The 15,691-nt window shown below is 30.8% G+C and overlaps 2 protein-coding genes across 3 annotated transcripts in view; one reads left to right on the forward strand and one right to left on the reverse strand.

The window, feature by feature from the left end:
• LOC114327693 (brain tumor protein) overlaps positions 1–15,691 on the reverse strand; it is a 396,953-nt gene that overhangs the window by 24,669 nt on the left and 356,593 nt on the right. The window lies entirely within an intron of this gene.
• Positions 4,492–15,691, forward strand: part of LOC114327702 (7-methylguanosine phosphate-specific 5'-nucleotidase) — a 28,967-nt gene continuing 17,767 nt past the window's right edge. The window contains exons 1-2 of one of the 2 annotated variants that reach the window (XM_028276397.2): positions 4,492–4,842; positions 11,168–11,368. In XM_028276397.2, coding sequence (XP_028132198.2) covers positions 11,179–11,368 — 190 coding nt within the window. In that variant the 5' untranslated portion in view covers positions 4,492–4,842; positions 11,168–11,178. Of the gene's footprint in view, positions 4,843–4,880; positions 5,046–11,167; positions 11,369–15,691 lie in introns of those variants that run through there. The other variant, XM_028276396.2, reaches the window with a different exon arrangement.

The following is a 15,691-nucleotide window of genomic DNA, read 5'->3' on the forward strand; positions in this document are numbered from 1 at the left end:
TACCACGCGAAGTCAAATTAATATCCGGAAATTTTTTTTTGATCATGAATATTTTTAGAAAATTTCCCTCGTCTGCGACTCGGGAAATTTTCAAAATATTCATGATCTCAAAAAAATTTCCGGAAATAATTTGACCTCTAGTGGTATTACTAGTAAATATTTTTTTTAACCAATAACCAATATAACAATAATAACACTTTTAAATTTCATATTCTTGATTCTTATAACAGAATTCAACTACATATTTGCTAATTTGCTCTTTTATTTTACCTGTAGTCCAGTCGCGTTAGACCAGTGGTCGGCAAAGTGCGGCTCCGGAGCCGCATGTGGCTCTTTGGCTCTTTAGGTGCGGCTCTGACTCAAATATCCACGGAAAGCTCAATAATATTTTGCTTTAAAAAAATTGGTAGGAAAAACATTATATCTTATTGTGATAAATTAGCTTTTATCAAACTTACAAACTTCAGCATTTGTCAAAAATTCTCTTAAGGTGATACAGTAGCGATCAACGGTAGCAAAAACCCGTTCCAAGATTGTGGCTGTAATTTTGAATATTTTTTCGAGATATTTGGCACACGTATTCGTAATATAATAAAGAATAGCGGTACAGAGCCCAATTTGAAAAGTATATTAATATGTGGAAATTACTCTGTAATTAAATACAATATTAAAAAAACGAGCCTGTACCGCCATTAAGAAGAACAAAAAAATACACTTTCTTCAAATAAACTTTTTTATCCGATGCCTAGATTTTGTGTCATTTTGAACTACTAAAATTTTTTATTGCATTAGTAGTTCCAAAATGGCACAAAATCTAGGCATCGGATAAAAAAGCTTATTTGAAGAAAGTGTACTTTTTTGTTCTTCTTAATGGCGGTACAGGCTCGTTTTTTTAATATTGTATTTAATTACAGAGTAATTTCCACATATTAATATATTTTTCAAATTGGGCTCTGCACCGCCATTCTTTATTATACAGGGTGTAACGAAAATACAGGTCATAAATTTAATCACATATTCTGGGACCAAAAATAGTTTGATTGAACCTAACTTACCTTAGTACAAATGTGTATATAAAAAAACATTGTTTTTATGCGATTAATATTCTCCGAGTTAAGGGGGAAAATAGTGGAAGCGGAGGGGAAGCATAATTATTGAATTGTCTCATTTAACTTTACGACATATTCGTACATAAACAAAAATAAAGAGAATTATATTTTATGCAATTTTTGAAAATTCCAATGAAACACCAACCAAACTAAGTAGGTATAGTCTGTTCGCTAAACTCAGACGCAACTGGCTAGATATTTTTGTCGGTAATTTTGCCAATTTTAGTAAAATTGGCAAAAAAATAATTACTAAATAGTTAATAATTACTAAATAACCAGTAATTTTGCCAATTTTTGCAAAATTGGCAAAAAACAAAAAAATTACCGACTAAAATATCTAGCAAGTTGCGTCTGAGTTTAGCGAACCGACTATACGTAAAATAGTTATTTTCCTAACTAGTGCGGAAAGTGATACTTTTACGCACGAGACTGCCGTTGCCAAAGCAGTCGAGTGCGGGGAAGACACTTTCCGCATGAGTTAGGAACAATATATTTTCTAGGGCCGTACGTTTGGAAAAAAGCCACAAAAAATAGAGTCAATTCAATTTTTATTTAGAAGTGAAAATACACAAATTAATTCTTTGACAAGGTTGTCAAAACCAAACTTTCAATATAATGGGTTACCACGACGACGATATTGGTTTTCATGACGACAATTCAAAACTATTGCAATTTTCTAGTGACCTGACTTTTAAATATTATGTCAAAATAATTTTATTTCATCGAATTATCGCGCTAATTTCATTAAAACATGAACACAATAAGATAAATTTGAAATAAATTAGTAAATAATATCTAATTATTAGTTTATTGCATGTATTATAATATATTATAATGCCATATTACAAGGTATTTTACTTTCCCGCACGCCGTGCGGGAAAATTTACTTTCACGCACGCAGTGCTCCCGCAGCTTTCGGAAACGAAATGCGTGCGTGAAAGTGGCTCTTTTAGCACGGCCGTAGAAAAAATAATTTATATGCATTAAGTTCACTTAATTTTATTAACTAGCGGGTTTTATTGTTTGAATGTGTCTGTCGATATTCGATAATTAAGTTTCATGTCAGCTAACATATTTTAATATTTCAACAATTTTTTTTAAATTTCGGACCCTGTTGGGAGGAATTTTTACATCCCCCCCTCGTAGACCCGCCACTGGTTCTCTCGAAAAATTGTAGTAAATCGTAATTGCAACAATTTCAGCCCTTACACTTTTTGTCGAAAAGTTGAAAATGGCGGAGATATTGAACAAAAACAATTGCTATAAAATCAATCAGGTCTTACGCTCGCGCATTTACCGCATACGTACTACCTTAAATATTGATTTTATCAAAAAAATAAAAGAGATCAAAATTGTACAAAATTTAATTATCTTCATTTTTGTATAGGTTCAAATTTGTTGTAAAACTAACATAAGAAATTTTGTTAAAACAAAGCAGGCATGTTTGTTAAAACAAAACAAACATGTTTGTTTTGTTGTTATTTTGTTTTAAACCCTGTAGATTTAAGTAATTTTTGTATATTATAATTGAAAAAAGAAAAGAACAAAAAAAGAGAAAAGAAAAAAAACAGAATAAATAAAAAGAGCAACAAAAAAAAACAAAAAAAAAACTAAGAAGATGTAAACCTCCGCGAGGATGAATCCGGTTTGCGTCTTAGCGTAGTAAAAAAAACAATTTATAAAAAATAACAATAAAAAAAATAAAAAAAAACAAATTAACAATATAAAAAAAATGCAACAAAAAATACAAAAAAAAAATAGAAATTTACAAAAAAAAATGAACAACCAAAACAGAGTATTATTTAGATAATAATTGTAGATAATAATGGTAGTTTGTTATGTATTTAGAGTTAGAAATACAGAAAAAATTCCTCTGATTGAAAAATCAAATTTGTTTGTTTTTAAAATAACAAAATGTCTGGCTAATTGGCTCGGTCAAGGCCATCAAATTCACTCAAAAAAAAACATTAAACGAGATAATTCAATAAATCAATAATTATGCTGTCACTATTTTTCCCCATAACTCGGAAAATAACGACCGCACGAAAAAAATTATAATGAACGAAATTATAGAAAATAGCATTTTCAACTATTTAAGTTTTTACACTTTTTGTCGAAAATGGCGAAGATATTGAGCAAAAACGGTTCTCGTTTAAGATCAAGAGATTTTAATTGTACTACTATTGACTCGCAATAAGAATAAAGATTAGAAAAATAAAATTTGGGGCAGCTCGTAATGCAAGGTCAAATGCTATCCCCATCCCCTATCCCGACTGGGCTACTGTGGAATCTGGCTGGTACCAAAAAATTTACAATTAAAATTAAATGCCAATTATTAAAATTCAAAGTTATAGTGTTATAGTCCTCTAGTTCTCTTTCCGTATACAGACAACAGAACAGACAATACCGACTACGGCGACTACAGACAATAATTGAGACAGTGATAGCAAGTGATAGTAATACAAAAATTCGCATTATTAAACCGAGATCGAATTATTTAAATTTTTGTTATATGTTTTCTTTTATAAAATTTGGTCTTCTTTGTGACGTCACATAATTAACGATAAGCGGTTGCGATATCGCATATCGATAAGCGGATTATAATCAGCGATCATATCCGAAGATCCTCATCCGTCACAGTGGATCAGTTAAGACCCTACTGAAGACAAATTAAAAAAATTAATATCACGTTTAACCGGGAAAAATTAACAATCTACCATGCGATAGGTAAGTGCTGCCATCTAGTAGACAGAAGATGAGGCGATTAAGATATTATTGACAAAAGTATAAAGATGGCAAATACAATATAATTACAACTGAAATAAAATAGATTCCAATAGAAAAAAACTATGAAACTGCGGAAAAAAAATTCAATTAGTGTTTTTAAAAATATTTTTCCTGAATTTTTATTTTTGATCGTTTTCATTTTTATAAAGATATAGCCCAAGGGCCGGAGGCTGCGTTTAGATTTAATAAAGTATGCAGTCGTTTTAATCGCTTTCTTTATTATCAAATAAAGTCTAAAGACCACCTTTAAATAATTTAAAATTTTTAGACAAATTATTTCCGGCGAATTGTTGTCACCTTCACACTTTTCTATTATGTAACTTTTCCACAATGTGAATTGCTGTTCAATAAATATATAGGTAACTTTTTATACAGGACCGTACAAACATATGGGATGTTTAAATCTTAATGTCTAGTCTTTTTCGTCTTTTTCCCCTTTATAAACAATTTTGCTTGTTCATTGGTGGAATAATACATACAAATATTAGGAAATGAAGTACATATAGCGTTTCAACTGTATCGGTTGTACTTTCTGAACCAATCTCCAAATCCAATCACCAATCTCAAAATACACATTCTTCTCAAGAGTGCAATATATTTCTTGGATTTTCCAGTGTTTAATTTTCTGATGTAACATATTGATATATTATACAAGATTAAAAACCCGTTTTACTTCGACTTTAACACAAGACACAATTGGTACGACGATAGTACCTTAGATATAGATCTTTTAATTAAACTAAAATAAAATTTGAATGTTTATTATATTTTATGCATTTACTTAATAAAGTGTAAGATATCTTTACAGTTACTACACATAGATATTAAGTGCGTAAGGATTAGTTTTAAATCAAATTTAAACAAACAAGATAAGTGCGTAGGTTAATGAAAATGAATTTTTTCTGTCTCGTCAGTGCTGACCTCCTAACCTGTTAATAGTGAAGCTGTAAGTTTTTTATTTTCTATTTTATATTTAAGTTATTTATTTACTTTAGAAGGTTACTTCTGTACAATTTAAGCTTGAATATCTAAGCAAAAAGTTAATGTGTTTTAAAATCGTATCAATAATTATTTTAGTGTAATTTAGAACGGTCTGTAAAATGCGGGTTTATATTTTAATGATTCTACTCTGTCAGTTTTTGTTCATTTGTAAGTATTGTTTTTCATAAACATTTTAGTGCACTCCTGATGAAGCCAATGACCATTGGCGAAATATTGAGCTTAACGAAATAATAGAATCGTTTTATGTTTAACCGGATCATCATCATTCAACCTCTTCCGTCCATTGCTGGATATTGATCTTTCCCATTTTTCGCTATTCTTTACGCTTCTGTGCGTCTTGTTGACATTTTTTGGACATTCGTTTAATGCACTCAATCCAGCGTGTTGATGGTCATCCTCTGCTGCGTTGGTATTCTCTTGGGCGCCAGTCAATTAGTTTTCTGGTCCATCGTGGGATCTTTTAGTCTCGCTATGTGACCTGCCCAATTCCATTACAGCTTGGCTATGCGGTCGACAGCACTGATACATGTTCTTTTCCTCAGGTCTTGGTTCCTTATTTTGTCTTTTTTTATCACGCCGAGAATCGATCTTTCCATGCGTCTTTGCGCTACTCTTATTTTTAGTGCTGTTGTTTTTATGAGCGTGAGAGTTTATGCTCCGTATGTCATAATAGGAAGCATTGGTCAAATTTGTTATATTTCATAGCTATCGGGGTGTTGCTGTTAAAGATGTCTCTTAGTGAACCATACGCCGCCCAAGCAAGTGCATGACCAAGATATATGTACTTTTCTGTCAATTCGACCACTTGATTTTGGATGGTTAGATGTTCGCTAGGATCTAAATTTGTCATAAGTTTGGTCTTACTGAGGTTCATTTTTAAACATATTGTTGAAGATACGTTTTCTGATTATTGAAGCATTTGTTGTGCTTCGCCCAGATCTTCGGTAATAAGTACTTGATCGCCGGCAAAGCGCAGCTGATTGAACATTTCCCCACCTATTTTTGTTCCTCTATTTTCCCACTTTAGCATTTTAAAGGCGTATTTGAGGACCGTTACCTATACATAATTTAGATGAGAGAATGTCGCCCTGTCTCACACCTAGCTTGATATGTATTTCTCTGGTGGTATCATGTAGTTTTTCACGCATTGTGGCATTCTGGTACACTGTTTGTACTAACTTTGTAAAGCGGTAGTCTATTCTACTTGTTCAGAGGTTATAATGCTGTCTAGTTCCAGGGTGTCGAAGGCTTTGTGAAAGTCTACAAAGATAAGTACCAGTAATCTGTTATATTCTAACCATTTTTCTATTAGATAAGGTTTCTACTGCTTGTAGGTGACCGTTTGTTCCGAAATTTGAGCAGAAGCCAGCTTGTTCTCGAGGTTGGTAGAAATACAACTTTTTTAGAGTCTTGTCGTAACTATTCGGGTAAAAACTGTATAGATGTGGTTCAATAAACTGATTGGTCTATAGTTTTCTAAGTGCGCCTTGTCTCATTTCTCGTGTAGTAAAATTGTTACTGCATTGTTCCATGTTTCCGGTACGCAACAATCTGTTGACAAAGGTTAAATAAAATTTTATTTGGTTATAAAAGGGACGTCGTCCGCCTATCTCTATAGTTTCCATTACGGCTCCATCTTCTTCTGGTGCTATGTTGTTTTTCATCTTCTCATCGCGTCCTGGATTTCACACCGAGAGAACAATTTCTTTTCTCCTAAAACACCGATTTCTTTGAGCAATATTTCTTAAAAGTAAACATATCCTATTAACTTAAACATACCGGTTCACACATAAAGAAACGAGTTTTTTAAACAGAACTCAATAATTTCTTACAGATAATTTCTTCAATACTAAGAAACGCATTAATAGTTACACTTAATTTTCTTATCCTAAAGTTTTTATTTCTTAAATTGAAAACTACAAATATTTTGCAGTATAAGAAATATAATGTTAAGTTAATCCATATTTATATTTGTGAACAAGAAATTTTCTTGCAATCAAATAAATATTTTAAACCACAAGAAATAATTCTTCAGAAATACCATCTGTAGTAACTGTGGTTATAAAATAAAAACTTTGTCATTAATGCCGAAATGTTACTTACAAAGAGATTTTCTTCCACAAAAGAATTGCGCAGATTAACTATTTATGATTTAGTCGTCAGTGTTTGTCAAGATGGCGTGATATGTTCATGTTCATATAGATGGATGTTGGATTTATTGGTGTACTTTAAAAATTAACGGATATTTTGAAGGTACGTACATATATAGGTATTAAATAAAAGTAAATTGAGTAATTTAAGATGTAATAATAATATTGTTGCGTATCCGATTGGTTAAAAAAGAAACATAATAGTATCTTTATATGCTTTTTAGGTATAATGATGGACGACTCTGAAATAAAGGAACTTATTATTCTAACTGGGAAATATGCCACAATTTAAAGCTGGGACAGAATGATATAATATATAGCTTCAGAACAATATTAATAAAGGAGTTATTAACCAACTGCGGGGCCTTCCAAAAATGGTAGAACTTCATACATGTAAGTACCTTTTTAAAAATGTGTATTATATACTTATGTATCAACTATAATAGGTTTCTTGAATGTATCGTCTTCTATAAAAATATACAATACAACGCTATATCAAACATGGCGGGTGCAACGCTGAGGATTTTTTCTGTTAATTTATTTGCGATAAAGAAATCATTTAGTATAAAAGAAATATATGTTTATGGTTAAGAAATGTTATTGCCGAAAACCGTGAATTAGTTAATATGTATTAAATGATTTAGATGTAAACTAATAATACTTTCCCGTAATAAAATTTCTTAATGTTTAGGTATGCTGTCTCTTTTAGATTACAAAAATTAAGAAAATTACATATTATTATGTCTGGTTGTATTTTTCCTCTTGTTTTAGCTACACAATGTTTATTGTGTGACTTAATATTATACAGATAAATAATTAATATTTCATTAACAAAAATAAAAAATAGACAAAGATGTGTAGGTTAAATAATGCCATGTTTGAACTACATAAATGTGATTGATTATTATTAGTATTAATAGTTCTTATGTGGGGCCGTGTATTTGTTTTTTTTTGTATTTCCTAAATTTGTCAAAATAAATATCTATATCTTTATAAAAAAAAATTTATTAAAGTAAGTTTACTCTTTCTACATAACGATTTTGTTTTAGTGAATTGCTGATATACAAAGTGCTATTAACAAAAGAAGGAAAATTTGAGGAAGTTGGATTTGCATCTCCATCCTTTTATTGTTGTGTAGAAGCCAGTGGTTTAAGAGTGGAGAAAATAGTTGTATGTAATAATAACGTTTTATATCTTGTTTTATTAATAAATAATGATTTTACCTTAACACAATGATTTATTTCGCCGTATGTAGTATCACTTTATTTTCAAGAAATATTAACTTAACTATAAATATACGTTTATCTCTGCGAAATATATTTCTTAACATTAAATAAATTAATTATTAATAGTAAAATAATAATATTCCTTACTAAGAAATATTATTGCTCAGAAAGAATAGTTTTCTAATGTGTAGAAAATATATATTTATGACTAATAAAATTAATTAAGATCAAGTGTAATTTCTTTCTGATAAATGGGTTTGAAGTTTGCCAGAAAGTGATAGTGCAATCATGTTTAAGATATATTTCTTTGGCTATAGTAGAATTTATTTGAAATATTTTAGAAAATTATATCTTACCTACAAAGATATATTTCTTAGGCAATATGCCAAGTCGATCTTTCTTAAATATTAATAAAGTTTCTTTATGTCAAGATTTTTTTTCTCTCGGTGCACTTAGCGTGATCTCTGGCATAAGCTCTGAACCCTGGTTGATAATTTTGCGTGATGCGGCGGCTTTTAAGTTCGTTTGGTCTTTTCTTTGACTTGTATAATAAATATAGTTCTTGATATAACTCTTTAACTATGTGTAGTAGTTCTTCTCCTCTATTTACTGTTGGGACTCCTTCTGTGTTCATTAGTTTGTGTATTTCACATTGTCCATTGTTTAACCGTCTTCTCAGGACTTTCAGACTTTTATTCTCTTCTACAGGGTGTTTGGTAAGGAATGGGCCATAGCTTAACCTCAGGTTTCTGAAGTTAAAATAGGCGGATTTAAGCTAACTTACCTTGTACAAAGTTTATAATAACTGAGATACAGGGTGTCAATGTTAAACTTTTTTTTTATATTTATTATTGAATATTTTCTGACAGGTATGAGATAACAACATGAAATTTGGTATGTGGGGGTTTTCTGGGTCGAGAAATTCCCTACTAAAAATAATGTATTGCCCAGAGGGCGCCACATACGCCTTCCAGCACTCATTTATTACGTTCAATTTTTGAAGTTATACTTCTTTAGGCGCGATTGAGATTGAGGGTGAATTTATATTGATCTACACGCATGCGCACACCGACAGTTTGGTATTAGTCTTTATACGGGCTCTGATTGGGTGTTGAAATGATCTGTCAATAATTGTTCAATATGGAGGTTATCGGTAAACAAAAATGTTGTATAATATATTAGTTTTTATTGTTGTGAGAACAGAAATAAAATCAAATTTATAATTATAGTGACTTTTTAAATAGTTTTGAAAAGCCACAGGTACGTAATTCTAAATGTTTCAGTTGTATTCCAATAAAAAATTATCTTCATACCTATTTGGAAAATGTAAAAAAAATAATGTACCTACCTAGTACTTGCTATGCTATACCCCTAGTAGGCAATGCTTTAATTTACATAATCTGATTACGAACAAACTTTCATCTAATGTATCGTTGTCTTACTCTATATATTGTTGTATTTTAATTCGACAAAAATCAAACTAATAAAAATTCATATAAACAAAATGTCAAAAAGTTGTTCAGTTTGTGTATATTCCCACATGACGTATACGCAAAGGTGGTGCAGTTTGAAATCGCTTCGACTCTTGTACGGCGGGATACACGGGGAGTAGGTTCAAGCCCAATGCAAGTTATATCATTTTATTATTTTTTTATAGATTTTATGATTGTAAGTATATTATTATATAATTTTTTTCAGAAAATACGTATTTAATTAAAATTTTTGGCAACAATTATTGTTCAGAAATCATTTGTGGCATTTTTCAATGTGTTTGTGTGTGTTTTATTCTTTTATTTTTTTAATTTTTGGTATTGTTTTAATAAAAATTTTTGGAAAGTAGTAGAGAAACTGTTTAAAGTATATTGATTTCGTTGAAATCATATAATAGAAGTATAACTTCTTACGTGCGTACAAAGTACACACATTCTTTTTTTATCCCTCACTCTGTATAATTTTGACATTAAACTTTTTATTCTCCTATTAGTTTTACTTAAAAAAGGTATACTTTTTTCATCTCCCTAAACTCAACTGTTTTCGAGATAAACACATTTTAAATCTGCGATACACCATCATTTTTAGCATAATACCATTGTAGTTCCACCCGAAAAATAACTTAAAACCATCATAATTGTGCCAGTTCTCAAATTTATGTCATTGCATCGCCAATGCCATTTGAAGAAATTTGCGATACATTATTGGATAATTTTATGGTTTTAAGTTATTTTTCGGGTGTAACTACAATGATATGCTAAAAATGATGGTGTATCGCAGATTTAAAATGCGTTTATCTCGAAAACGGTTGAGTTTCGGGAGATGAAAGAACCATACCTTTTTTAAGTAAAACTAATAGTAGAATAAAAAATTTAATGTCAAAATTATACAGCGTGAGGGATAAAGAAAATTGAACGTAATAAATGAGTGCTGAAAGGCGTATGTGGCGCCCTCTGGGCAATACATAATTTTTGGTAGAGAATTTAGTTTTCTCGACCCAAAAAACCCCCACATACCAAATTTCATGTTGTTTTCTCATACCTGTCAGGAAATATTCAATAATAAATAAAAAAAAAGTTTAACTTTGACACCTTGTATCTCGGTTATTATAAACTTTGTAATAAGGTAAGTTAGCTTAAATCGGCCTATTTTAACCTCAGGAACCTGAGCTTAAGCTATGGCCCATTCTTTACTAAACACCCTGTATAGTTCGGTGGACCTTTTCATTCTTCAATTTCCTTAAATCTTTTCTTATAGCTTTCGTCGCTGATTTTGTAATCTATCTCGTTTTTGGTCTTGCCATCTGGGCTTTTCCAAGTCTATCTTCTGTGGTCTTTTTTAGAGAAGAAAGTATTCATCTGATATAGATTTTGTTGTAATAGGATTAAATTTTATGTTGCAGCATCAGCGACAATGATTGATTATATAAAAAAATTAAAATTAAATGATAGCAATAAAGTTTTAATTAAAGATCCAGATGAGATTAACAGGAAAATAGAAAAACTTATCGAAGGAGGCTATACCAAGTTGCAAGTGATTTCTGATTACGATAAAACTATTACCAAACAGCATGTCAATGGAAAAACACAGTTTCACGCGTTCGGTAAGTAGATAAATAAATAAAAAAGGAGTCATTAACATCATCGTCATCATCATTCCTCAACTTCTTGCATCCACTGTTGGATATTTATAGAGCTCCTCCATATCCTTCCATTGTTCTCTGTTAGTGCCTTCTGTATCAAATTTCCCACTGTTTTTCTCAAGTCATCCATCCATCGTATTTTTAGTCTACCTCGATGTCTTTCATTTTCTCTAGATATCCATTCTATGAGTCTTTTGGTCCACCTATTATCACATGCTGGCGATCATCATGATGATCGCCAAGGGCCGCGTTTAGGTCAATTGACGCCCTAGGCAATTCTCTAGTAGCCGCCCTTCAAACATGTACGTACCGTTTTTGCGAAAAAAAATTGCAGACATATTTATTTAAATAAAAATACACTAAAAATGGATTTAAACTACGATGTTTATACACCTATAACAGAAAAAATCGTCACTCCAGTCACATCAGAGAATTCTTTTCAAAAAAAGACTTTTCAAAAAAACATTGTTTTCTTAACATAATCGACAAATTGTCAACACGTTCTTGCGTCATACTTGATGGGAAATTATTTTTAATTCTTGACATTTTCGAAAATGACCTTCCAGCGGACAGATTGGCAACTGGGATGCACAAATAAAATGTGCAAAGCAATGTCAAAATTAGGGAAAATATCTTTCAATCCACTTAGTGCAGTCACTGAAGGTTTTCACCTCCGATTTGGTTGAACCTCCATCGATTTTCATGAAAATTGGTGAGCAGTTAGAGGATAGCTCAAGGAACAAAGGTGACATGATGTTAACTTGCGCTTTTACCGTGGTGGTGGATGCCACCCCTTCTCAGGGGTGAAAATTATTATTATTTAAATAATACCATAAATCGATAGAGAAACAAATTCTAAGCAAAGTTTGTTATATAAAGTTATCAATATAAATTAACACTTTTTGAGTTATTATAAAGATCAAAATTTTATTTTTTCGTAAAAAAAATGCATGTTTTAAAGCTGTTTTTCACATATTACTCAAAAACTATAAGCTTTTACAAAAAATATGTTATTACCAAAATTTAAGATAATAAAAATCTGAATACACTCCTTACTTAAAGAACTAAACTAATGGTAATTCAAACTGAGTTATGGGTAATTAAATGTATATTTTTTTCGACGAATAGTACGCAAATCTAAGTATTCAAGCTTAAATATCGGGAAAACGATGCATTTTATAAAATATACCTGTAAAATATATTGATTTCAATAATTTTGACCGGTTTAGAATTCATATTTTTGAAAAAAAAAGATATAATTTAAAAAAAAAAACAGAGTTTTTAAAACTCCAAAAAAAACTCAATGTACGTAAAAAGTGATATATGTATAGCCAAATTTTAGTTTTTTCTGTATCAAATATTTTACCTTTTTACTATTTTTGTAGGGTAAAAAATAACCGAGATAGAAACTTTTAAAGCTTAAATTTTTAACAGAACCATGTAACCGGGGCCATTCAATCTTTTATTTTTAAAAAAGTAAGGGGTTTAAAAGATTAAATTCAACGTGGTTTAATAGCCATTAAAATTAACTTTCAAATGGTTTTTGCAAACTTGATATCGTAAAAATTAACTGAGTTATTAAAAAATAATAATAACTTTTTTCGAAAAATTTTTAAAAGATAGATTTTGAAAAATATTTGGTGCATAAATTTTAATGCTATCAACTTGTTCGGGGGCTCATTTTATAGATATTTCTAGTACTTTGACAAAAATGTTTAACAAGGTTATGTTATAAAATGCATCATTTTTCCGCAATTTAAGCTTGAATGAATAGGTACCTAGATTTATGTACTCGCCGAAAACAACATACATTCAATTACCTATTATAACTCAATTTTAGTTAATATAACATTAAAAGGTTTTTCCAGTAATGAGTTTATTTTATTTTTTATTAGCTTCAATTTTGGAACAACTTTTTGGTATAATCTTATAGTTTTTGAGTTATTTATGAAAAATCGGTTAAAACATGCATTTTTCTCACGAAAAATTAAAATATTTGATCTTTAATAACTCAAAAAGTTATAATTTATTTTAATAACTATACGTATCAAATTTTGCTTAGAATTTGTCCCTCTATCTAATTTTGCAGATATTTTTAATAAAACAATTTTCACCCCCGAGAAGGGGTGGTATCCACCCCCAGGGTAAAAGCGCAAGTTGACACCATATCAACTTTGTTCCTTGAGATATTCTCTAACCACTCACCAATTTTCATGCAAATCGATGTAGGTTCAACGAAATCGGAGGTAATAGCTCAATATCCACATTCAGTGACTGCACTATCTCTTCTTATGTCAATTGGTGATTTTATTGTGATATCCAAATGACCCTTTAAGTGAATGCATTCATGTATGAATGATGTATATTGATCGTCTTTATTTTGTATCAGATTTTCAGCTTATTTAATAATTTCTTCGTTGATTTCTTAATAACACGAGAACGTTGATAAATAAGTCGATAAGATTCCAGACGTCTTATTCAGATGTCTTATCAGAGTGTCGATTATAATATAGAATATGTGGATTTTCATCTCATCACTAGCTGAAAAGTTTAGTTCATCATCGGCCTACTCGTCAAATTGAATTTTTCTATTTCTCTTTCTTATTTCTTTACATGTTTTATTTGGGCACAATTTTTTGGCTTTCTCGCGGTAAAGTAATTTGAAAGAGCTCCTCCATACTCTTTAATAACAGAACCCAGATCCATAATTTTTATACAGGGTGTCCCGGAAAATAGTGCGTTCCTTAAAGGTATAGGTAGAAGGCACCATGTAGAACAAAAAACTCTTATAACATTTTTTTCTAAATGCAACCGTTTGACCAAAAAATTAAAATGTATTTTGGTATCCAAATTTAAATCTGACAACTATGTGCGGTACGCAAATTTAAGCATAGACAGTCCCATGTAAATATGTAGATAGAAGATGATAGTAAACAGATAGTTTTAAAGAATCCTGTTTAGTGTCAATGCCGAAAATGTTTTCTAATAGTGAATGTATTACCTATTATGTTATTACCTATGAATGGTGTTTGTGAAAGGTTACTTGAAACATCTATTCGGTATATTAATTATTTTCAAGTAAGTACAACTTAGTTATTTCAGTTCACAAGTAAACAAATTACTGAGACATTATCTGGTGTATTTAAGTTCCACTGTAAACTATTAAAACTATGTAATTCAGTTAAAGCCCTCAGCAATACTCAGCGTTCAACCCATTTAAACCTTACTAAATACATAATACTAGTTTAGTTAAAAGATGTGTTTTTATGTTAAAAGATGTGTAATTCGTTTAAAATTATGCAATAGGTATTTCAATACATTTCAAAAGAAAATAATTTTAGTAAACAAATAGTAAATACATAAGTAGTATTACCTACTATTAGGTTGGATTATTTTAAATACTGTTAATCACAATCACAAACGAGTTCTTATTATGTTATTATGCCGTAGTGCGTACGATGTTGCCAGTTTATTAAAATTTCCAAACATTAAAATACAGGTATATGGAAAACAATGTTAACTTTTTTTTGGAAACGCTTAACTTTAGAAAAAAATGGTATAGGACTTTTTTGTTCCAAATTGTGTATTCTCTCCATACCTTAAAGGAACGCACTATTTTCCGGGACACCCTGTATACAAATATTTTTTGTACGGTATTCTTGCCGCCCTCTCATAATATGCCGCCCTAGGCAACTGCCTATATTGCCTAATGGATAAAGCTGCCCTGACGCCAACATCCGGAATGGATAGGCACTTTAAGAAGATTATCACATGTCCAGCCATCTCCATTTGGCTTGTGTAATATTTTCTATGAGATCTGTCACTTTGGTCCTCTCTCTCTCTCACTATCCTATTTGCTACCATGTCTCTTCTTGTTATTCCCAACATTGCTCTTTCCATTTTTCTTTGGGTTGGTCTCAATTTATTTGTGGAATGTTTAGTCAAAGTTTTGGTTTCGGAACCATATGTTATCACCGGCAGTATGCATTTGTTGTAAACTTTTTTCTTCACTCAAATCTGTAGCGTTCGTTTTAGAATATGTCGCATCTTGCCAAATGCTGCCCATTCAAAGCCTATAACATGCTGGATCTCACAAGTTTGATTGTCTTTTCCTATTCTAATTTCATGCCCTAAATCTCTCTCTTCAATCCTGACCCCCCGGAGGGAGTGTAGTGGTCGACGTGATGTCGTGTATTGTCCGTCTCCAAAGATCTCTGTCTCTGGTCATTTCTTTTAATACATGCATAGGTCTTTTGCATATTCCTGTAATCTGATCGATCCATC

This window comes from Diabrotica virgifera, chromosome 7, assembly GCF_917563875.1.
Source record: "Diabrotica virgifera virgifera chromosome 7, PGI_DIABVI_V3a".
NCBI lineage: Eukaryota > Metazoa > Arthropoda > Insecta > Coleoptera > Chrysomelidae > Diabrotica > Diabrotica virgifera.